At 35.5% G+C, this 25,515-nt stretch overlaps 1 protein-coding gene across 3 annotated transcripts in view; it reads left to right on the top strand.

Annotated features, from left to right (window-relative positions):
* Window positions 1-25,515, top strand: part of MAPKAP1 (MAPK associated protein 1) — a 327,452-nt gene that overhangs the window by 171,142 nt on the left and 130,795 nt on the right. For all 3 annotated transcript variants that reach the window (XM_051979649.1, XM_051979647.1, XM_051979648.1), the window contains 2 exons: window positions 6,475-6,651; window positions 23,561-23,670. In XM_051979649.1, the coding sequence (XP_051835609.1) occupies window positions 6,475-6,651; window positions 23,561-23,670 (287 nt within the window). The remainder of the gene's footprint in view (window positions 1-6,474; window positions 6,652-23,560; window positions 23,671-25,515) is intronic.

Here is a 25,515-nt window from a genome sequence, read left to right as displayed (position 1 = left end):
GAATAATTCATTGTCACATCCAATCAATAAACTTTGTAAATCAACTCATTTAATTCAAAAAATGATCTATATAGATCAAGCAACCAATTAAACAATTAGCATACACTTTGCAATTAATTAATTTAAGCATCAATCATGTAATTAAAACTACAAATTTAAACTGCATAGTTTAGAAACATACTGTCTTTCAGATATTTAGACTATACTTCATGCTTTGGAAGCTAGATTGAATGCTAACAGATTTGCCATGACAAACAATATTATAACAAAACAGCCTTTTCCTTGTTTTCCTCTTGCCTATATGACCACTCTCTCACTCTTCTTTTCTGGATCCTCATCCAGACAGCACTCTCTAACCATAGGTGTCTCACAGGAATCCATTCTGGAGTCTCCCAATTTGTTTTAATTTTGTACTATTAATAATAAAAATTGTATAAAATGAAGAGAAAATATTTGATAGTTGGGAGATCAACTGGGAAGTACTTTATCAATATCCTTCCCTGAAAGCTAAGGGAGGAGATGTGTATTGGCTTCAAGTCCTCAGTCATTTTAGTTGGTCTTGAAGAACATGTCAGCCACTGGTTGGAAATCTCATACTTTGGAATAAACTCTGCCAAAGGAACCATTTGATTCCTGTGAGGATGGTAGTTTTAGAAAGAAATTAATTTCCATAGGTGTGTAATGTATCGCCTCTGTGGTAAAATATAAAGGCTTGTATAGATCAGTCTTCTAAGGTTCCATAACCTCTAGAAATCATGTCATCAGGCTACTTATAGATCCGACCTAGGGAAATAGAGGATTCATGATATTTTTTGGATTTTGTGCACTAGGTTAAAAAATCAGGAGATTTGCTTATGTTCAATTCCTAACCCCTGCTACTTAATAATTGTTAAATGCTGAGCCCTAACCTATGTTTTCTATAAAAGAGGTATAATAATGCTATTGTTTACCTTAGAAAGTCATCATAACCATCAAATGAAACCATGTATCAGAAATATTTCATAAACCTTAAAACACGTTTAAAAATGCTAGTTTGATTTTTTTCCTCCTTTTTTCCTTTTTCTTGCTTCACCTTCTTTTGGTTTCTTCTCTTCCACAACTCTTCCCTTCTTACTGTCCCTCTCTTCTCCTTCTGCCATCATCTTGAATTGTAGAGCACAGAACATGGCAGATGATAGCCCAGTTTTAAAAATGTTTATGTGCTTTTCTTACAAGGTCCCACTGCACAGGTCACCCAGCAGGACTTGATCCATTCCATATTAACTGCAAATAGAATGTCAGGAGACTGTTAGCACTGTAAAGGACCTTAAAGTTTTATCTTGCCTACCTCTTCACCCCACCATTTATTATTGAGAGAACTAAAAAGCTCTAAATAGGTAATTGAATTTGTTCAAGGTCACAAAACTCATAAGTGTCTTTGTGGGCATTCAAACCTCAAAATATTTTTGCAGTTCACTTCATTTAGTAACTGTAAATCATGCAATTATTGCATTTCATGTTAGATATGTAAGCTTTTTCTAACAACTCCATGTGGTCTGTCAGCATCCATGTTACTTTGAGTAGCTATCTTTTTCAAACTTAGAGTTGTAGTCCATTTGTTACTTTAATACTTAAGAAGACTTAGGATTTTATCAGTTTTAAGTATTTAATCAGTTTTGGCGATTTTATCTTCCCCATGCCTTAGACTGTTTTTCGTGAGTTGCTAGGGCCAAAAATTAGTTGCCAAATCTCCTAGTGATAAGATTTGATACAAAGTTCTTTTACTGGGCCATTATTTAAAGGTTTTCTGCCTTGGGTATAAGATCTACCAGAGCGTGTAGTCTGAGCCACAGAAAATGTATTAGAAAAGACCTCAGGGGTCATTTAATTTTACCATACTAGAATAAGAATCTAGTTTACAACATAACCAACAAGTGGTCATCTGGCTTTTGCTTAAAGACCTCTGTTAGGTCTCTTCAAGAGACTCTGATTATCTTCCTGTCACAAAGCTGCAAGTAAAAGAAAGTATACATATATACATACAAAGATAAAATGTGCCTGTAAACATGGATGTACATCTATATATGTGTGTGTGTTACAAATAGGAATTATTTATTTAAAAGCCTTTTTATTAGAAATATTCTTAGTTCTTTGCTAAAGGGGGAAAAAACCTTTATCATTTTGGTATAAAAGCATTACCTGCCAGGTGTTGTAACTTTGATTTATAAATGCTATTTCTCTATTCCTGTTTAGCTTTATTATCTTAATTAAAACATCCGGTCACTAAGCCCTGATGAGTTTTCCTCCATGGTAGTGAATAAACTCCCTTTGTTTTTTCTCTTTGCTCTATCCTTCACACAGTTGCCAAAATAATCTTCCAAATGTAAGAGACTAAAAAAAATATCTTCATTGGCTTCCTTTTGTTGGAAGATAAAGTTCTTCACAGTCAGACTTCAGCCTTTTTCTCTACCTTTATCTTGTGTTCCTCTCCTTCATGTACTCTGTTCCAAAATGGAACCACTCTTAGTTTGTTGATTTCATGGTACCTTCTTGTATATACCTTAATGTTTCTATGGCATGGAAAAAAATCCCCACCAGAGTTCCATCTGTTAGAATCTTTTTCTTTCAAGACTGTTGATCTGTTTCATGAAACATTCTCAATTTAGTTTATTAACATGATCATTTCCTTCTCAAATTTTTTATGACATTTTGTCTAGAGACTATTCCTTTCCCCTTACCATACTTGGCTTTGTGTATTATACTTACTTATGCATGTCTTATTTTTCCCATTAGATTGTAAACTGCTTGAGGCCAGGAAGTATCTTGTTTTTTCATCTTATTGCCTAAGAAAGCAATAAAACAAGTCAATAAACATTTATTAAATACTTACTATGTACTTAGCCCTTTGCCAAACACTGAGTATACAAAACCAAAAGGAAACTGAAAAGACTGAGGGAGAGGAGGAGGAACCATGGGTTGTGCATGATGGAGAGGTCAGTTGGAGAGATCCTAAAGTGGTATTACTAGCTGAGAAATAAGGAGACATGATAGTCATTCTGAAATATTTTTTAAAATTGTATTGGTTAGTCCCACCCATCCCTATCCATAGCTGCCACTGCTAACTTATTTCATATTTCACAACTGGCTTTAGTTGTCTTCTTTATCCCTACTTTATCCTATACACATATTATTAATGGATTCATTTTTTATAACATCAGTGGTAATTGAAGAAATCTTGCACAGCTCTTCAGTGGAATAAAGTCTGAATTCCTTAAGATGCCCTTCAAATATTTCTGTGATCAGGCGTTGGAGCCAAAATGATAGGGAAAAGATGATATTCTGAGATCTGCCCTTAAGCCCCTTCAGACAACTTGATATAAAGCCCCTTCCCAAAAAATTCTGAAGCAGCAGAACCCAAAAAAGTATGGGGAGAAGCAATTTTCCAGGCTAATACAGCTTGAAAATTAGGAGGAAAATGTCTGCTAAGTGGCAGGAAAGGTGTGTTACACCAAGATGAAAGGGAAATACAGGCCATGTCCAGCAAACCAGCAGTAGGCCTGGGGAAGGGGGGCAACTAAATCACTGCTGGCAGTGGCACTTTCTGGACCTCTCAGTCCACAGATGGTGGTGAGCGAGTCAGACAACTGGTGAGAAGGAGATTACTGATAATCCCTTTTCTGTCACCAGGGACAGGACTATATTGCATTGTTCATACTTAAATTTGGATTGCAGTCCTGGTTCTCAGTTGCAGGATGAGGAAGAGCATTAGCATACCATCCACAGTAGAATGAAGATCCTGTTTACAGTTCCAGTGTGAAAAAGAGTGCTTGTAGTTGTTCACAGTCCAGCCAGAGCACAGACTAAGAAAGTAGTAAACACATGTTTCCTTAGATCATAACACTTTGGAAGAACAAAACATTTAAGAGATCTCCAAATTTACCTCGAAAAAAAGCTACACAACAAAAAAGAAGCAGCAGCAGTAGCAGCAGCAGCTTGGGATGATGTAGGGTTCTACATTAAGATAACATTAAAAGTAGAAACAAAAGGCTAGGAGAATAAGCAAATAGCAGGAAAGGATCCTAACCATAGGAAGTTATGTTGACTAGGAAGATCAAACCACAAACTCAAGAAGACAACAAAATCAAAACTGCAACTTCCAAAGCCTCAAAGAAAAAGAGAAATTGGCCTCTGGCCTTGGAAAAACTCAAAAAGGATTTTAAAAATTAAATAGAAATGGTAGAGGAAAAATTGGGAAGAAAAAGGATTCAAGAAAATCATGAAGAGTCAATAACTTGATAAAGGAAGCACAAAAAAATCCTAAAGAAAATAACTCCTTAAAAATAAGAATAGGTCACAAATGGTAAGAGTCATAAAAATCCAGTGAAGAGAAGAATGCTTTCAAAAGCAGGATTGGCTACCTGGAAAAAAGTTTTACAGAAATTTACTGAAGAGAGGAACTCCTTAAAAAGTAGAATTTGGCCAAATGGAAAAAGAGATACAAAATTCACTGAAGAATTGAGTTTTTTAAAAAGTAGAATTAACCAACAGAAAAAGAAGTACAAAAGCTCTTTGAAGAAAAAAAAATCCTTGAAAATTAGAATTGGGCAAATGGAAGCTAATAAGACATCAAGAAACAATAAAACAAAACCAAAAGAGTGTGTGGGGGGAAATAGAAGAAAATGTGAAATATTTCATGGAGGAAAAAAAAACTGACTTAGAAAATAGAAACAGGAAAGATAATTTAAGAATTATTGAACTATTTACAGCCATGATCAAAAAAGGAAAAAGAACCTCAAACCACTCATTTCTTAAGAAATTATCAAGAAAAACTGTCCTGACATTCTAGAACCAAAGGGTAAAATAGAAGCTGAAAAAAATCTATTGACCTCTTCCTGAAAGAAATTCCAAAATAAAAATTCCCAGAAATATTATAGCCAAATTCCAAAGCTTTCAGGTCAAGGGGAAAATATTGTATCTAAAAAGAAACAATTCAACTACTGTAGAGCTCCAGTCAGGATTACACAAGATTTAGCAATTTCTATGTTAAAGGACCAGAGGGCTTAGAATATGATATGTCAGAGGGCAAAAGAGCTAATATTACAACCAAGAGTCACTAACCTAGCAAAAATTAGTATTATCTTTCAGGGAGAAAATAATAAAAAACTTTCAAACATTCTTGATGCAAAGACCAAAGCTGAATAGAAAATTCAAATAAAAGACTCCAGAGAAGCATAAAAAGGTAAACAGGAAAGAGAAATCAGTAAATTTCAATAAGATTAAACTTGTTTACATTATTACATGAGAAAAATTATTCTTGTAATTCCTAAAAACTTTTATCATTATTAGGGTACTCAGAGGGAATGGATATGAGTTAAATATGATATCTAAAACAAAAATAAAATCAAGGGGCGAAAAAGAATGCACTAGGAGAAGTAGAAAAGAAATGATAGAAGGAAGAAAATTATTTGACATAAAAGGTTGCGCCAAATCCCAAAAGGGTGTAGGGGAACCAAACCTCTCCATTTGGTTCCCTGAACCCTGAACCTGCCACTAGATCATATAACTCCCTGACCACCAGAAATTCTAATCTCATTTTGGTTCCCTAAATCTAGAAAAGGAACCCCAAAACCTAAACCTCATCATATTTTTGGTTCCCTGACTGGGAACCCCAAAAACTAGACATCCTCATCAATAATGACTTTGGGCAGTTACTTTTCAATCTTGATCTCATTTGTGAAATGTATGTAATACTCTCACAGGTTATCTTGAGTAAAGTACTTTGTAAATTGTTAAATGCTGTAGAAATAGGAGTTAGCCATAGTGTTATTATCTTTCCTACTCATTTGGCACTTGTTAGTTATTGGGTTCGTGAATTTGTCTTCTCTCTTGTAAGCAGGGGCTGTGTTCTATATATTTTTGTATCCATTATGAAGTATTCTCACATAGTAGGTGCTCAGTCATCTATTCAGTAGCTGAATAAAATACTATAACCTACTGTGAATGATTCTGAGTAATACAATGATCCAAGACAATTCTGAAGGATCTATGTTGAAAAATGTCATCCATTTCCATAGAAAGAACTGATGAAGTCTGGATGTAAATCTAAGCTTGTTTTTCCTACTTCATATTGTTTTGGTCTGTATTTTCTTTTACAACTTGGCTAATGTGGAATTAATATTTTGCTTGACTTCATTTATAATTTAAATCAAATTGCTTGTCTTTTCAAGGTGAAGGAAGGGAGAAAGGAAAAGAATATGAAACTCAAAACTTTAAGAAACAAATATCTAAAATTTTTAAGAGATATTAAAAACTGATTTCTTAATTTGTTAAAACTTCCCAATTAAACTGGAATTTGTGACAAATAATCAGTTTTTACTGAAGAAAAGCACATCTTTTACCTCTTCTTTCTTTAAGTCTGGTTTTTCAGGTTTCTAGGTTTTTCAGGCTTTCATTTGCATTCCCTAGTTTATTTAATATTTATTTGTTCCCTTCTAGTGACAACGTCAGTGCTTATTGTCTCCATATTGCTGAGGACGACGGTGAGGTTGACACAGACTTCCCTCCTCTGGATTCCAATGAGCCCATTCATAAATTTGGCTTTAGCACTTTGGCCTTGGTTGAGAAGTATTCATCTCCTGGTCTTGCAGCCAAACAGTCACTCTTTGTGCGAATGTGAGTATTTACCCAAATTTGAATTTTAGCATTGTGCCCTCCTCCCTGTATTTTCTGCTAACCTACTCGAATTTTAACCATATCTTAGAGTATGACTGTTTGCAGATACCTGTTATTTAACTTATAATTAAAACTCCAAACATAAGTGATCACAGTTAGAAATAAACTATTTAGGTAATGTTCCATGTCCTACAACAAGACTCATAAAAAGTACCAAAGCTGGAAGAAACCATAGAACATACAGTTTAAGAACGGAGTCTTTAACACATAGATCTGAAAGAGGATCTTAGAAATTATTTAGTCTCATTTTGCAAATGCAGAATTATTTGTCAAAAGTAAACTAACTTGCTCAAGGTCACAGAGCTAGTTAATTACAGAACTGATATCAAAAGCCAAGTTCCAAGAGTGCTTTCTTCTTTCCTAAGACAGAAATGGAATGTTTGCATTAGTAAACTGGAATTTTGGATCTGAACCACTTGGCAGTATTTGGCTAAACTTATTCTATTGAAATTTTGTGAAGTGGGAATTCTGTTTCCTTCTTTTTAAGTTTAGTCCATTCTGTACTTTTTAGTCATTTATTTTTTGTTAGTTTGAATTTTTTTTAAAAATCTAGTTAGATCTAAATTTTTTTTATTCCTATTGGTTGTCTCCTGTTAAAAAATAGTCTATAAATTCCCAATCACTATTCTTAATTTTGTAACTAATCCATTTCTTAATCTTCATTCTTGAAGAATATGCCCATGGGAACAGTAGGGGTCCTTTTGCTGCCCCCTACTGTTAGTAACCAGTGATGTTCAGTCATGAATTAGTGAGACTACACATTTTTGAGACTACAAAAATTTTTTTACTCTGAAAATATTAACTATGTTTAAGATATTTATTAAAATCACTCTCATATATTGAATTCCATTATGTGATTGTTTTGGGTCCTCTGAAGTAATTCATGGAATTCTTAGAAAATATCTCTAGCCGTGGAATTATTGATTATTAGGATGTAGAATATAGAACATGTAAGAGAATATCTAGCACATCCTGCATGTTTTTAGAAAGTCCTAAAATTTCAGTGTTGGAAGGCCAGCTACTTCAACCTTTACCTGACAAAAAAAACCTTTTTATATTATATACCTGATAAGAAATCAAATTTACCTTCTGCAATAGCCCATTACACTTTTTGGTGTAGCCAATTTTGCTTTAATAGATAAAGAAAACAAATTTCAAGAGTCCTTAAACTTTTTCTCCACCACTGTCAAAGGGAACCTACCCTTTGCTACAAAAAGAGATAATTTTTTTTAAATAACATTTTTTTCCCCCAATTACATGTAAAGATTGTTTTCAACATTCAGTTTTATAAGATTTTGAGTTATGTATTTTTTCCTCCCCAAAATGGCAAGCAACCTGGTAAGTTATAAATGTACAGTCATATTAAACATATTTCCATATTAGTTATGTTGTGAAAGTAGAATCAGAACAAAAGGGGACTTCCTAGCTGGGTGACCCTGGGCAAGTCACTTAATTCCAATTGCCTCAGCAAAAACAAAACAAAACAAAGCAAAACAAAAGGGGAAAACCATGAGAAAGAAAAAAACAAGTGATATATTGTGAAAATTTTATTCTTTGATCTGCATTCAGACTCCATAGTTCTTTTTCTGGAAATGCATAGCATTTTCTATCATGGGGTTTTGGAATTGTCTTTTATCATTGCATTGTTGAGAAGAGATAAATCTATCAAAGTTGTTCATCTCACAGTATTGCTGTTTAGAGTATACAGTGTTCTTCTGGTTCTGCTTAATTTACTCAGAGTCAGTTCGTGTAAGTCCCTCCACGTTTAAGAAAAGATAATTTTCAGTCACCAAGCATTTATTGAGTATATACTATTTTACACATTGTATGTGCTGGGGATGAAAAGAAAGCAAAAACAGCCCATGCCTTCAAGGAGCTGACTTTCAAATGGGGAGACATGAAAATAACTAAGTACATATAGTTCTAAATAGAGCAAGTCATTTAGTATGAAGCCCCTATTATAAGCCAGGCATTGTTCTAAACAGTGGTGATACAAAGAAACAGAGGAATTTATATTTGATCCTGGAGGTGATATACATCTTATATATACATATACATAGAGTATGGATATATATTTGTGAATTCATACACAATTGTCTAGATACAAACACATTCACACAAATATAGATACAGTACAGCTTATTTCCATATATATTATTCAGACTCAGCACTTCCCTTCCTATCTGTGTTCTCACTTTTAAAGTCTGGTTACTATCCTCTTCTTCAGTCCAACCAAAATCTAGATAATACTTTAAAGTCCCTATTCAAGTTCATTCATTCAGCTCATATTTACTATTCAAAAGGCTGAATGAGAGACAAAAATTATATATGTCACATAAACAGCTTTGGTCATGGAAGTTAGGGAATCTGGATTTGAATCCCAGTCTGATTCTAAATTAATGATACTAAATTAACCATGTACAAATCACTTCTGAGAGCCTTTGTTGTCTCATCTGTAAAATGGGGACAATATTTATACTTAGTATCTTGCAGAATTGAGGGAAGTTACTTCAAAAAGCTTAAAAGTAGTAAAGAAATGAGTTAAGCATAGCCCCCTATCTTCAGGAATCTATAATCTAATGGGGACATAAGACATATATGCAGATAAGTAAATCTTCAAATGTGATAAGTCTGTATGAGCAGTATAAATTATTGTGAATTTCAAAATTTACAATATTTTCATCTCTAGCAATTCATTCAGCAACATTTATTAAGCACTTAATTGCATGTTAGATGCTGAGAATACAAAGACAAACTGAAAAAAAAGTTTTTACAGTCAAGAAATTTAACAGTTTTTTAGGAGGATATAACATAAATCACAGAATATACATGAGAATTTGAGGAGAGAGGGGACTTTAAAAGGACTTTTCATAGGAGGGCAGGAGGACCCTTAAAGCTTAGTCCTACATCTAAATTTTCTCTATTATTCCTTCTGCCCCAGATTAGGATATGAGTGCTTTGATAGGAGGGTAGAAGATGGGATACTGAATTTAGAGAAGAACAAATAGGCAGAGAAAGCTTCATTCAGAAGGAGGCATTTGAGGTGGGCTTTAAACGAAGACTTGTTTAAAATCATTTCAGTCATGTCAGACCCTTTGTGATTTTGAGATTTTCTTGGCAGAGATACTGGAGTGGTTAATTACCTTTAGCTCAGTTTACAGATTAGGAAACTGAGATAAACAAGAGTACATGACTTGCCTAGGGTCATCTGGGGTTGGATTTGAACACAGGAAGGCAAGTCTTCTTGATTACAGACCCAACATGCTAATCATTGTACTACCCAGTAACTCAGAGGAAGAGTAGAAGTCGAAATGCATCAGATCCTTTACACTTACTTCTGGCATGTGTGTTCTGACATCTGTCACATAGAAGTCAAGGTTTTTAAATTCAAGAGAAGAAAGGAAATGCATTTGTGGTCCTGAGGAAGAAGCATTGGATTTAGAGTCAGAGGACTTACCTTAAAATCATGGTGGCTATTTCCACCTGTGTACAAGTTATTTGACCTTTTGGATCCTCAAATTATTTATTTGTAAAATGAAGTAATTAAACTAATTATTTTAAGGTCACATTGAACTCTAAACCTGTGATCTTATGATTCTCCTTTGCTTTTTATCTTTCTTATTTGCTCCCATCGTAGGGTGGAATGGATAAGAGACATCAACCTTGCTATTAATTGCTAATACTTATTAGTGCTACATAATGGAGAAGAACACTAAACTAGAAACTAAGGGACATGGGCTCTGATGGCTGTTATTCACTTGCTCTGTAACACTAGGCAAGTCACATCTCTCTGGACCATTGTTTCCTCATTCAGAAAATAAGGAGTATAATAAACTCAGTGATCTTTAAGGGTCCTCCCACGTCTAACATTCTGTGTAATAATCTTAAAAAATTAAGAACATCACTAAGAGTTGAACATTAAACAAAAAATATTTTATCCAGGGACAGCTAGGTGGCGCAGTGGACAGAGCACCACCTCTGAGGTCAGGAGGACTTGAGTTCAAATCTGGTCACTTCTAGCTGTGTGACTGTAGGCAAGTCACTAACCCCAAAAGCCTCAGTCAAAAAATATATATGTATCCAGAACAACTTACATAGACTATCTAGTCCAGCCTAGCCTCTCCAGGCGAAGCTGATGTCTCTTATCCATTCCATTCTATAATGGGAGTAGACAAGAAAGATAAAAAGCATCATTTCTTATGTTCTGTTGTATTCTAATGGATTCACATACCTCACTTAGTTTATCTGTACCTCATTGATGGATGCTTCCTTTGTTTCTAGTTTTTTAACACCACAGAAGTGCTATTATAATCTTTGATCTTTCTTCCTTTGACCTCCTGTGTATATACCTAGTAAAAAAATCACCAAGTCAGAGGGTGTAAAGAGTCAGATTAATTTTCTCATATAGTTCCAAATTATTTTCCAAAATCTACCAGTTGTATATTAATGTGCCTGCCTTCCTAGAGCCCTTCCAACATTTAATAATTTGGTCTTTTTCCATTTTTGCTAGTTTGTTTTGGTTTGGTTTTTCTCTTTTGGAAAATTTTTATATGGTTGCTGATAGTTTGTATTTCTTTTCTTGACTCTGAACTTTTTATATTTGTGTCTTTCTCTATTTGTCTTACATATCAAGTTCTCATCAGAGTTTTTTGGTACAAAGATTTTTTTTCTTATCCTGATGCATTGATTTTGTTGGTATAAAACACTTTGATTTTATATAATTATGATTGTGTATTTTATCTTCTGTGATTATCTCTGCATCTGTTACCTGGTTTGGAATTCTCTTTGTAATTGCAATTGTAAAAATTATTTTCTTCCATTCTACAATTATTTTTTTTAAGTATAGAGCAAAAAGCACACATTTCTTACTTCCCAGAGCATCTGAGTTACACAGAGTAAGTGTTCGAATATTTGTTTAATGAATGAATGAATATTAAGTATCACATAGATTACTTCCAGGCCCTAGGTGAAAGTTTTTCAAATAGGGAAATTTTTCTTTGTATCCACCAATCTTCTTTCTGAATCTTTCTCTCAGCCTACACCTTCTCTTGACTCCTTGTGGGTACCTGTTACCTTTTTTGCTGACCACCAGCTTGTCACAGACCTCCATTCCCTTAAAGCCCACTCCAAAATTCCCTCTGCTTCAGCATCACAATCCAAACTTATCCCTTGACTCCAAGAGATATTCAAATAGGAATTGTTCCTGTAATCATAGAATGAAACATGAATGATAGTGTTACCTTCACAGGCTATTTACAATTTAAAAATATTTAATCCAAATGAATTTGTTGGGAGAATGAGAGGAATTTTTTTTTTCTTTTGAGCCAGGGAGGCCTTTAGTTATTTGTGTGCTATTCTAGTTTTATTTCCTCTAGGGCAGATTGATTTTTAAAATTTAGAAAGACCTTAAAAGTTAACTAATCCAACCCCCTCATTTTAGAGATAAGGAAATGTCTAAGGAGTAGAAATTATTTGTATAAGATCACATAGTGAAGATCACAAGACTAAAACTCATCACCTCTGATTTTAGTCCAAGCCTTTTGCTGTTATTACACAGCTGTGGTAGAACTTACATGTTGTGAAACAGGTTTCATAGCTACACAGCTCTACTCACAAGCTGCTATTTGATATTACTGTAAATAAACAAAATGAAGTTAAGACTGCAATCTGTATTCTCTGCTTTTCCTTGAAGGCACAGAGCTTAACTCTGGCCCTGTTTCAAGAGACATTCCAGAGGGCAAAACACATGTGTTTAGTTAGTCTGACCTTTCCAATTTTTGAAGTAACATAATTAATGCTTTCCTTCTTTATTATTTACTTCAGTATGTCTGTCACTTTAAATAGACACAAAGAAAAGTCCTTTCTTCTCTCTAGACAGCAACAACTGCCAAAACGGAAATCAAGTCAGATTCCCAAACATTCAATCATCCAGACTGCATATGTTCCTTTTCTATGAATGAGGACAATCTGGACAGTGGAAATGTTTGTTAATATAACAGAATGAAAAAGAACAACACACAGTTGGTTCTCTGAGACACAAGCAAATAAGAAATACTCTGTTAATTTAGACCCACATTGATAGTCTGAGCTTGATTATGTTTGATTATTGGCTATTTCATCTTATTAAGATGTTTTTAAAGCACCCAATATATAAAACCAGATAAGAGTAGAACTTATTCATTATACTTACCAGATTTAGGCCAGTCAAAAAGCCATGACTTTTTAGCCTACTTAGACCAGAGCCACTTAGATCTAATTTAGTTTTTTCTACATTTTTTAGAATTTAGAGCTGAAAAGAATCTCAGACATCATTGAAAATTCTCTAATCAAGGATCTACAAGTCTGGAAATAAACATGTAAGAACAAAAATTAAGTCTGGCAAACAAAATACAAAATGTAACTGGCCTCTTTTCTCTCCCTCAAAATAAAATTTTAAAAAAGCCTTCAGTAATTAATAGTAAGATAAAATCAATTTAATTTTTACTCATTCTTTAAAGCCTAACCTAAGTATCTCTTCCATTAAGAATGATCTAGTCAGTAATGACACACACATACATACACACACACACACACACACACACACACACACACAGCCCTAACATTTTATTTGAATTTTTTAACAGTAATTTATTAGTATATATAATAATTATCGCATTATCATGGAGGCACTTAGCTGGCATGGTGGCTAATGCACTGTGCCTGGATTCAGGAAAGGCTGAGTTCAAATCCTGCCTCAAACACATTTACTAGCTGTGTAACTCTGGACAAGTTATTTAACCTCCTGTGTCCCACTGTCTCTATCTGTAAAATAGATATAAGAATAGTAGCTACTTCAGGTTGTTGCGAGAGTCAAGTAATTTAACATATGGAGAATGCGCAAAACATACTGACTATTGTTATTATATTAGTACCTTATCCTCCTTCTAGCCTGTGAACTCCATGAGTCCAAAATGTCATATGTAAACTTTGTTTAGGCCCCTGTTCTGAGCACAGAGTTCTGCATGTAATAGACAATTAATCATTGTTTTCTGAGTTAAACTAAATTGGATTGAATAATCACAGTAATACTCAGGTAAACAAGGAAAAGGCTGTGAAAATTAGATTTGGTTTCATTTCATACAGCAGCAGATCTGAGAAGGTGAGTCATGCAAATGAACTTTTCTCCCTCTGGAGACGATTGTGTTTGACAAAGCAAAACTTTCACCTACTGGTCTCTGGAAACTCATGCTTTTTAGCCTTAAACTAAAAATGTACTTATCAGATTGTACATCATTGTCATGGAATCATAGACACACTGGAAGCTACCTAAAAATATTAAATGTTAAAATTGGTAGTGACCTTAGAACGTGGAATATAAGAACTGGAAGGAATTTTGGAACACAGAATATTAAAACTTAGAATGTTAAAGCTAGAAAAGACTGTATTATGGAATGCCTCACCTATTATACATAAAACATATATTCTTTGTGGCAGAAATCTTTCAGTCTAACATTCTTTGTTCCCTTGTTCTGTTGTTTTATGTTCTAATGTCCTTTCAGTTTCTTTCAGATATTCTTTGGTTTTGTGAACTTTTCTTATATTAAAATACATTTGTTATAGTATACATTTAAAATGTATTTGTTTGGGGTTTGTGTACCCATTGGTCACATTTTTATTGAATACATTTCATTTTGTTTTCCTGTGTTCATACTTTCCTCTCTACCTCCCTTTCTCAGCTGAAGTCTCTCAGTTGCCGCTCTGTATGTGTCAAGCTTGTGACTTGTAATGTTTATTAATACAGTGTCACTCTTGCTGTTGGAAAAAAAAAAAAGTGATGTTTTTCAGAAGCTTGTGATAAAATGTGGCGTTTGATTTCAAGATCCTGCCTACACTGTATGTTGACTATATTCTCAGATGTTATGCAGTTCACTGATCTGACAGTTATGGAAACCCCGCCTGGGGACCCCATTTCAGCAGGACATATTTGAGCAGAAACAGTTTGCAAAACTTTACACACTTTAACTCCTGCCAAGGCAAACTGTTAGCCACTTGAGTTTGTTATAAATACCCAGTGGCAGTGGTTGGAAGTAGCCCATGGTGTGTTTTATACTCTGAACTGAATGTGAATGTCTTTGCAGTTCTATAGAGTAGTAAATAATTGAGTTTGATTAGGGAGAGGGACCTCATTATCCCCCACCTGTGCCCAGCTGGAAGGGGAGGGTCGAAATGAAGCCATTAGCTGTCTCTCTTACTGGCAACTCAAAGAGCTCAAATACATCTGTGTCTTATTTTCTTTTCTGGCACAATCAGTCGCGTGGGCTAAGCAGGCATGACCGAATTTGGCAAGTTTCAAGGACTCTGGCGAAGTTACACAAGGAGAAGACGGAGGGCAGTCGTTTTGGCTTCTCTCTGCCCATTAGTTTGGCAAGTTCTGCTTTTGGAAAATGTCCATTGTGAAAGGGCGTGCTTTATCCAATGTCAAACATCGCTTGTGAAGACAATGAACTTTGATCTATTTTTAAAACTTGTCAGGTCAAGTTAAACAAAATGTGGTATTCACACAAAATATAAACTCTTTTTGCCCATGGAGTTATTCCCAGAAGGCTTTCTTTAAACAACCATAGGCTGTAATTATTATGTGTAATTTTCTCTCTTTCTCTCCTTAGATATTTTCACTTTGTAACTAAGGGGCAGTGTATAGAATGTCATAGTAATCAGTGAAGGTTCAGAATAATGGCTAAACTTGGGAGGATGTAGATATTGACTTAGAAGACTCATGATCATGAAAACAGCAGCAACACAATATCAAGAATTCTAAACTTGGAGTCTGGAAATCAAAGCCCACATCTGAACTGTATCACTCACCCTTGGGACCTTGAGTGAATGGTTTCACTTCTCTCAGGCTTCTGTTTCTATAGTTGTAAAACGATGGGGTTAGCCAAGACTGACATTTCCTAACATTTTTGTCTTATCTTTCATTATCTGTTATCCTTTCTGTCAAACCAAGGCACAGTGAAGGAAGCAACTTGGTCAAGATCATATAGAAGTGTATTAGTAGGTGTAGATCTCCAATACAGGTCCTGCATTACATTGTGCTCACTACTCTATATTTGCTGTTGATCAGCTGAAGGGCTAATGGGTTTTCTATTGGTATTGGGTTTTTTGTTGTTGTTGTTCGTTTTTGTTTCATGCTTTTTATACTATATGATATGAAAATATCATGTTCTTCATTCAAATCCTGGAGTCATAACATGCTTGATAATCCTAAAACAAGAAACTCTTGCCACCTGGGAGAATATATATAATACAGATCCATGATTTCATTCAGTTCCCTAGTTTTGTGTGTGACCATAATGGTATGATAAAAATGGCACAGGAGACTTGGGACTGAAGACTCAAGCTCAGATAACTGGTTCTGTCACTGGCTCTGGACATGTTCCTTTACTTTTTTGAACTTGATTTATTTTATCTGTAATGTGGGGAGGAGGATGTCCTATATATTTAAAAAAACCTTTGATTATGAATTGTACTACTGCTCTTTGGTAGAGATAAATATAAGAAGTCCAAGGTCATTGATTCTACTTGTGCTTTCACTGGAACAACCAAGACAAATCCTGAATGTCAGTAACTATAAGAACATTTGTGATCTGTGGCAGATCATATCCATCTCTACTGTATAGTGTAAAAAGTATTTGATTTTGTGTGAGAGGACCATTGTCACATTTGGGCTCTGCCCCTCACTAGCACCGATCTTGATAAGTTAAGTCTATCTCCCTTAGCCACTGTTTTCTCATCTGTATAAAGAGGGCATGAGAGTAGCTCAGAAGTTCTTAACCTATGGTCCATAGCCCAGTATGGAGTCTGAACATATTTCAGGAGGTCCAGGAACTTGTATGTGAGAAAATATTTTAGTAACTATTTCAGCAACATTGGGTTTTGCAATGCCACTGATTTTATTTTATGCATTTAAAAACCTTCTGAGCAGAGATTCACAAGCTTCACGTAATTGCCAATGGGCTCCCCTTCAACTAAGAACCCCAAGACTGTATAATCTGTGAGTTCTAGTTAAACTCTAAATCCCAGTAAACCTCTTTTTTCATCTGTGCAATGGGAATAAATAATTTTTATATTACTTTCTTCACAAGTTTGTGAGAAAAAATGAAGGAAACAAAGATTTGTTAAGCTTTCTGTTCCAGATATAATGGTAAATACAAGTGAAAAGAAAGGCAGTCCTTGTCCTTAAGGGGAAAGACGATACCCTGAAGGGAGCTGAAGAAGAACAGGGCCAGACAGGGAAAGAAAACATCTGACTCTGATCCCTCCATAATTTGAAGGTTCCAGGAGGAACTCTCCAGTAGAAGAGAAACAGGTTTTTCAGAGGGATATACCAGAGGGAACACGAAGAATTCTAGGATGAACCAACAGAAGAGGTTGGTTTTAAAAGTCCAGAAAACTGGAGGAAAAGTCAAGAAGAAAAGGCCCAGCTGCTCTGGAAATAAAGAAAATGATTTCTAAATCTTAAAGAATTTTTTGGATGTGAATGGATATTGTTATTCCCCCTATATATCTCTATGATATATTCATGCTATAGGGAATATCATTGGTTCTCAAGGGTACACTAACAGAGCTAAGCTCCAGAAAGCCTTCACACAGGCTATTAGTCTGGGCAAGAGGACAGACACTGTGTTATTATTTAAGGATCAGCCTGGCGAGTTTGGGAAAGGTTCACCACCCAATAGGAAGAGTACTCAATTTTTAGTTACAGAAACTTGTGAAAGCTGCCTATTACATTATAAAATCAGCGAAGGGGATACCTATTCTCAAAACATTACAGATCTGTGTTCTTATCAGTATTAGTATTAGTAAAATTAGTATTAATTTTTGTATCATTTCTTTAAGCAAAGTCTAGTGTTGGAAGCAGGATGGACTATACCTCCTCAGAGTATAGCAATCTATGCCCAGTCACCAGTTTTTATCCCTCCATTTGCCAGGTCTAGAATTGACCTGGGAAAACTTATGTCTGGTAGAGCATTCTGTGTTCAGGATGGAACTTTGCTCTCTCTTTGAAATGTTCATGTTTCTCCCAAAATTGAGCCCCAGAGTAAGATAGTACTCACTTCCACAACAGTATTCTGAATGCTAAGCCTTTTACCTTTATGGCGGGTTTTTGTTCTCCTTTCATGAACCTTGCTCCCCTGGCTTCAGCGCAGAGGCTGTAAAGGAAGATGGAAAGCCAAGTTACCTCAGAATGATCACTATCATTAACATTCACGGGCGGTTCACTTATCATTCCTGACTATACAGACATGGCAGCCGCTCGGAAGCGTCCGCAGGTGTAGCGCGATGATACATATTACATTGTGCCACAATGGATTTATGTATTCTGTAACAAAAGAAAAGTGTAATGAAAAAATACAGAAGGTGATCCTTTATTCCTCCACTGCACAATTTATCAGGAAAGCCTGTGGATGATAAGTGCCCAGCATTTCCGGGGCTTTCTTTAACCTTGTCACCTAAGTAGGTTTTGGTAAAATGACAGAAAAAATAGAGATCAGTGCTCTTCTTCTATTTAAAAACTCCTTTTAGAGGACCTTTTTAATTTGTGGGAATTTGAACTAAACAGAAGGTATTCTTTTGAGAGTTTCTACAAATAAAGATAAAGGTATTGTCTCCTAAATAATGTGGATCTCGCAGATGCAGCTAAGGCTAAGGTGTTTGTAATTTATGTACTGTGCCTCATAGGATTTAAAGCTGAAAAATCCTTAGAGATCATTTAATCTGTTCCCCCTCATTTTACCAATGAGGAAAGTTAGAACCAAACATGGCAAATTGACAACAGAAGTCACACAACTAGGATGCAAACTTATGTTTGCTGACTGCAAATTCTGTTCTTTCCACTAAACTACTCTGCCATACCATCTTCCTGCTTGAGATAATAAAGGTCTTATCTCAGTTTGTCTATTGTGTGTCATCCTTCCTACGTGAATTGTCAATACCTCCTTTTCCAGTTACTTATACTTTTTTTAAAATTTTTTATTTTTTCATAATTATAACTTTTTGTTGACAGAACCCATGCCAGGGTATTTTTTTTACAAGATTGTCCCTTGCACTCACTTCTGTTCCAACTTTTCCCCTCCATCCCCTCCCCCACATGGCAAGCAGTCCTATACATGTTAAATATGTCACAGTATATCCTAGATACAATATATGTATATATGTTGCAGAACCCAACAGTTCTCTTGTTGCAGAGGAAGAATTGGATTCAGAAGGTAAAAATAACCCAGGAAGAAAAACAAAAATGCCAACAGTTTACATTCATTTCCCAGTGTTCTTTTTTGGGGTGTAGCTGCTTCTGTCCATCATTGATCAATTGAAACTGAGTTAGCTCTCTTTATCGAAGAAATCCACTTCCATCAAAATACATCCTCATACAGTATCATTGTTGAAGTGTATAATGATCTCCTGGTTCTGCTCATTTCACTTAGCATCGTTTCATGTAAGTCTCCCCAAGTCTCTCTGTATTCATCCTGCTGGTCATTTCTTACAGAACAATAATATTCCATAACATTTATATACCACAATTTACTCAACCATTCTCCAATTGATGGGCATCCACTCAGTTTCCAGTTTCTTGTCACTATGAAAAGGGCTGCCACAAACATTTTGGCACATGTGGGTCCCTTTCCCTTCTTTAGTATCTCTTTGGGGTATAAGCCTAGTAGAAACACTGCTGGATCAAAGGGTTTGCACACTTTGATAACTTTTTGAGCACAGTTCCAAATTGCTCTCTAGAATGGTTGGATGTATTTACAATTCCACCAACAGTGTTTTAGTGTCCCTGTTTTCCCACATCCCCTCCAACATTCCACATTATCTTTCCCTGTCATTCTAGCCAATCTGACAGGTGTGTAGTGGTATCTCAGAGTTGTCTTAATTTGCATTTCTCTGATTAATAATAACTTGGAGCATCTTTTCATATGGCTAGAAATAGTTTCAATTTCTTCATCTGAGAATTGTCTGTTCATATCCTTTGACCATTTATCAATTGGAGAATGGCTTGATTTCTTATAAATTAGAGTCAATTCTCTATATATTTTGGAAATGAGGCCTTTATCAGAACTTTAATCCAGTTACATATACTTTTACAGAATTATCTGAATTAAAACTAGCATCTTGGCCAGTTTCAATGAGGCTATGTAGAATTTTAATTCCTAGAATTAGAATACCATCTGAAGTATGACTTGCTTTCTGGCAAAGTGCTATCCTGACTCTGCTCTATTACCTGTAGAGAATGGAAGCTCACTGTTCTATTTTCAAGACACAGAGGATCCTTATATTAATTGAAAGTTGACCTCCTTATAACTATCTCTGATTTCTCCCACTGCTGCCTTCAAAGATCATATAGAATAAATCTAGTCCCTTTTCTACCTTACAGCCTTTCAGATATTCAGAAGCCTCACTGCCAAAACTTCTCTTCTCCAGTATAAATATTGCCCATTTCTTTATCTGATCTTCATAGCATAATTTTGAGTTCCTACTATGCTGGCCAAATTCTTGACATGCTTCATCTGGCCTTCCTAAAATGTGGCATCCAGAACAGGACATTCCAGATGATGTCTTCTGTTCAAAGGATAGCACAATTGCTCTCCCCTTACTCAGTCTGGACACTAGCCTTCCATTCAAGGTATGCGGTCCACAGAACTGTCCCTAGAATGCTTCAGATCATTGGCGTCCATCTGCTTGTGCATTCAGAACATATCCCCAACCATATTGTTACAGATGGGAAACTTGCTAACTTATAAAAACAAAACCAAGCAATGATGGTCTAGTAAGTTGAAACTCAGATGATTGGCATTCACTCCAAACATGTCCTGGCCCTATTCCAAAGCAAATATCTACCAGTTTATAAATGTAGAGGGCACTTTACACTTCAGTCCTCTTGCCAAAGTATCACTTACTGAAATGCTCACTAAATATAGGAAAACGAAATGCTTTTCCTCATTTTGCTTTGATCAGTAAAATAAACTTTTAAAGATTGTTCTGGGATGGGCTCCAGCTTCTGACGTAAAGAATGGCTGTGACTCAGACCTGATCTAGTAACAGAGCATTCAGTAAAATGAGCTTGACAGCTCTTAAACCAGCTGCTTAATAGGAAGAAGTTGACCAAGTTAAAATGGATAAAAATGCCTGCCAGATCAAACCCCAACTTTTGTCTTTGAACAAATAAAATATCACATAGTAAATAGGAGTCCTTTAGAGGGTAAGGGAATGATATGTCTTGATATTGGTAAAAACAAATTGGGTAGTCAGTGTTGAGCTGCTCAGCTTGGTTCAAGATTATGAACACCCTGATTCAATCTAATATAACTGGAAAAACTCGGTTTTTTCAGAAGAAAAACTTCTGGCCATATTAGAAGAGGATGACAAGGCTGGAAGAAGTTAGAGGTGGTAACAAAGTTTCAACCCATTGATGGATTGAAAAAATCCAGAATTCCTTCCTTCATTAAAATGTGTTAGAAATATAAGTTATGGTCATTTTATCTTTCAGGATTCTCATAGAGAAGTGGAGTTCTTACCAAATTCTTTAAGTGTCTGAACATTGACAATCATTCCAGTGTTTCTTAGGTGAAAACTTTGACCTGTTAACAGAGGTCATTCAATTCTGTTCTGTTTGACTCCTCAGTACTAGGATGTAATGGAATAGGAAAAAGCATGGTGTAATGAAAACATCATTAGACTAGGAATACACACACTTAACCCAGACAGGTTCTTGACCTAGATCTCTAATTTCTTGGTCATGTGAAGAATTGATTGCATCTGTAGATCTCAGTTTCTCCATACATAAATTAAGAGGTTGCACTAGAACATCTCCAAGGTCCACACCAATTCAACATACTATATTCCTAAAGTTTTATACAGTATCTGTCTATCTATCTAGTTTACTCAAGTTCCCTTCTATTTCTGACATTTAAATTGTTCTACACTGTAACTTCTATGCTAGAACATTCTACTTTCTAACCTTCTAGAATATATCAGGGTTCTCTTCTACCACCAAAGTTTTACATTCCGAGATCCCCTTGATTACAAGCTTCATTGTTTATGTGTATGTGTGTATTCTAGGTTCTAAGTTTCGTTCTCCATCTCTATTTCCTGTTTTAAAAAAATTATGTCACAGAGTTACTTTCTTCCTGATTTGTGGGGTTTTGGTCTATAATTCCCTCTGAAGATAGGGTCTTATTTTTGCTTATTTTATTTTATTTTATTTTTGCTTATTTTAGTTAATTTTTAAGAGACACTACTGCATATAGAGCTGATCTTGGAACCTGCAAGACTTTTGTTTTAAGTCTTGCTTTTGACACATACTCTGCTGATGTGCGCAAGTCACTTATTTTCTCAGTATCCCAAATAACTCTCAGAAACTTAAGTTTCAGAAAAGGTGTTGATGTCTATTAGTATGGGGAATTTTTTATATTGATGAAATCTCAGGCCTAGTTTTTTTCCTCCTGTTATTAAATTCTTTTTTCCTCCTCCTTAGTTGCAGAGATGAAACTAAGATTTAGCCTAAAAGGTGCTTCAGTATCCTTTAATTATTTTAATTTCTTCTAAATTCTAGTCTACACATCTCTTATGTGTCTGATATATATATATATATCTTTAAAATATTGTGTACTGGGGGACTCTCAGTCTTCAAGGAGCTTATAATCTAATGGCAGATATGACACATAGATAACTAGTACAAAATAATACATGTTTAATGCTAGAGATATACAGACAAAATATTATGGGATTCAGTGAAGATAGACCATTAACAACTGGGCAGATTAAAGAAAGTTTCATGAACTAGGTAGCATTTTAATTGGGCTTAAAAGGAAGTAAGAATTTAATAGGCAGAAGAATGGACTAAGAAAACTAGCAAGTGTAAGGTATGAATAGTTTATTAAGTGCCTACTATGTGCCAGGCACACATATTCTCAGTGGTTCATCACAATACCCCTAACAGTTTGGTGCTATTATGATCTCTATTTTACATGTGAGGAAAATGATATAAACAGAAGTTAACTTGCCTAGAGTCACATAACTAGTAAATATCTATGATTTTATTTGAACTCTTCCTGACTCTAGGCCCAGAACTCTGTCTATCACACTATCAACTGCTAGCAAAGTTTTGCTTGAATTTAGGGTGAATTATGTGGAAAATTGTATGACCTAAGCCTAGACAAGCATTGTTGTGCCACAGTGCTGAGGTCAAAATGTGAACTCATGTCCTTGAATTTATTGTTTTTTCCATTTCACCAGGCAGGTAATAGTAAAGGAGCTATACTAAATGATGGTAGTGAAGGTAGAGAGATGTTGCATAGGTGAAATTTCTGTGTATGTTGCAAAAGAATAAAAAGTCAAAGAAACTTTCTGCTGTGGAGTTTAAACACTGCTAATATCTTTTTTAAAACATTGAACACCCCATTAAAAAGAATCTTCCCTCCCGGAGTATCTAAATTGCTTTAGAGAATAATTTTTTTTTTCCTGCATTGCTCGACCTCTTTCCTCAGGGGCCCCATGATCCTTAATATGATGGCAGTAACTGTCTGCAGTGACATCTACCGACACAAACAGAACTCATCTTTTGTCAGACCCCAGCAGTAGAATTTTTCCTGTGAACCAGCACCAGGAGCCTATGTCCACTGGCAATCAGCACACTAGTGAGGCTTAATTTGGTCAACAACAAGTATAATAATGATGTTTTTTTCTTTCTGCTCTTAGTAGTCAACTTGATCAATTTCTAGTTTATTAGCCCTTCAAGCATGGACTTTTTCTTAAAACTCTCTTAAACTACAATGAAGAAGGCATTTAATATCTGTCTTTTCTCTTTCAGAAATGCTGCTCATGGATTCTCCCTTATTCAGGTAGACAGTACGAAGGTCACCATGAAGGACATCTTACAGAAGGCACTGAAGCGGAGGAAAGGCTCTCAGAGGGGTTCAGGTGGGACAGTTAATATTTTCTCTGAAGCCAGAAGTCTTAGGCTGAATTTTTTTGGGATTGAAGTGGGCTGCTGTTCCTCATTTTTGGTTACCTTCAAGATAAATCCCCAAATAGCACCTGCAGCACTTTACCTTTCAAGATAGGTTTACATCCTAGATCTGCCATTCCTTCCCTGTGTGATGTTGGGCAAGTTATTTGCCTTTGATGAGCCTTAGTTTTCTCAACTGCAAAATGACAGGATTGGACTAAATCTACTATCTTTACGTTTTGATAATATATTTCAATTGAAATTCAACTGCTTTTCTTTGCTGTCCTGTGTATTCTGTTTTATGCATTTATAAATATTATTCTGAGAACTTCACTGTATTCTTCTCAGACTTCACTAGATTGCCAAATGCTCCATGATACTAATAAGATTAATATTCTCTAAATAAGATGTTCACTGATTCCCCCCTTCCACACCCCACTTTCAACTCTTGTCATGCTTTGAACTGGTTCTGCAAAAACAGACCATGAGACTAAAAATTATTCCTGACAATAAGTAATTTGTCCTCTAATGAAGAGGACATTCACATCCTAGAAATACTACATACATTATGTATTTTATAATAGTACTGTGTAGTTTCCTAGTGTCATAGTGGCAGCTGACTATAATATAATGTCTTAATGATACTGTTTTGAAGTTATGTTGATTAGAGAAGTAGTAAAGTAATAACAATCATGATGTGTTGCTATAAAATTTTTGAAGTTTACAGAGTGCTTGAAATTTTGAAAGGTAAGTTGGTTCAAGGATAATTATCTTCATTTTATAGCTGAGGAAACTGAGGCTCAGAGAGAAGTGATTTAATGGAAAGAGTTATGAAGCTGGAGGTAGGAGATTTCTGTTGGAACACCAGCTCCTGTCCTTTGAGTGATGGTTCCTTGAGTACATTACTTTGCTCCTCTGAGCCTCAGACATGATGAAGTGGACAGTCAGTAACATGTCATGGATGGAGCACTGTTCTTAAACTCAGGACAGGACACAGAGAAGATGAAAGTCTCAAGTTTCTTCATCTATAAAATGGAGATAATAATATTCAAAATACTTATCTTTTAGTGTTCTGTGACTTGCCTCCATGATTATAGGCCAACTAAGTAGCAGCACTCAGATTCTGACCTCCACAGAAATCGTTTTCTCCACTAGGCCATACCTCCCTCTCAAGAAAACATTATGCCCTTACTCTTCATGGGATAATGGAATTTATGACATAAAGCCCTGGATCCTCAGATGATTTCAAATAAGATAGTATTTATAAAGTGCTGAGCATAGTGCCTGGCACTAGTGGACCTTATAGAAATTCGTATTCCCATGTTCCCCTCATGGAACAAGCAGAGCAGTTCATTGGCATATATCAGCACAGAAAGTATCTGCAATGAAGAAGTAGAGGTGTCTCTGCTGGGTAAATAAAACCACAAATGCTATGAATTAGTTTGTGGAAACTGAGCCAGGAACCTCAAAAACAACACAGATAGAGCCTAATATGCAACATTCATTATGTGTTTTGACATATATTAGTCTAAGAAAACACTACTTCATTTCTTCAAAGCTGTTCTTTGACCACTGTGAATGACTCCTCTACCCACACAGATCCCTTTAAAACCTCATAGGTGGTCTTTCCCCACCCTCTGGTGGAGCCAGGGTCATCTCTAGACAGCAGGCACACCGTTCATCATCAGGCCCATCCACGCAGTCCTTCCAGCTTATCAGGGTCTGTTCAGGCTGGTGCTCTGCTGCCTTTGCTATTGAGCCCCCCATGGTTATCACATTACTTCCCACGAAAACTTTGATAGAATGGAAGCACATAA

This window comes from Antechinus flavipes, chromosome 2 (genome assembly GCF_016432865.1).
Source record: "Antechinus flavipes isolate AdamAnt ecotype Samford, QLD, Australia chromosome 2, AdamAnt_v2, whole genome shotgun sequence".
In the NCBI taxonomy this organism is placed as follows: domain Eukaryota; kingdom Metazoa; phylum Chordata; class Mammalia; order Dasyuromorphia; family Dasyuridae; genus Antechinus; species Antechinus flavipes.
Note: the sequence above shows the minus strand (reverse complement) of the source record. Positions and strands in the feature narration are given on the sequence as shown.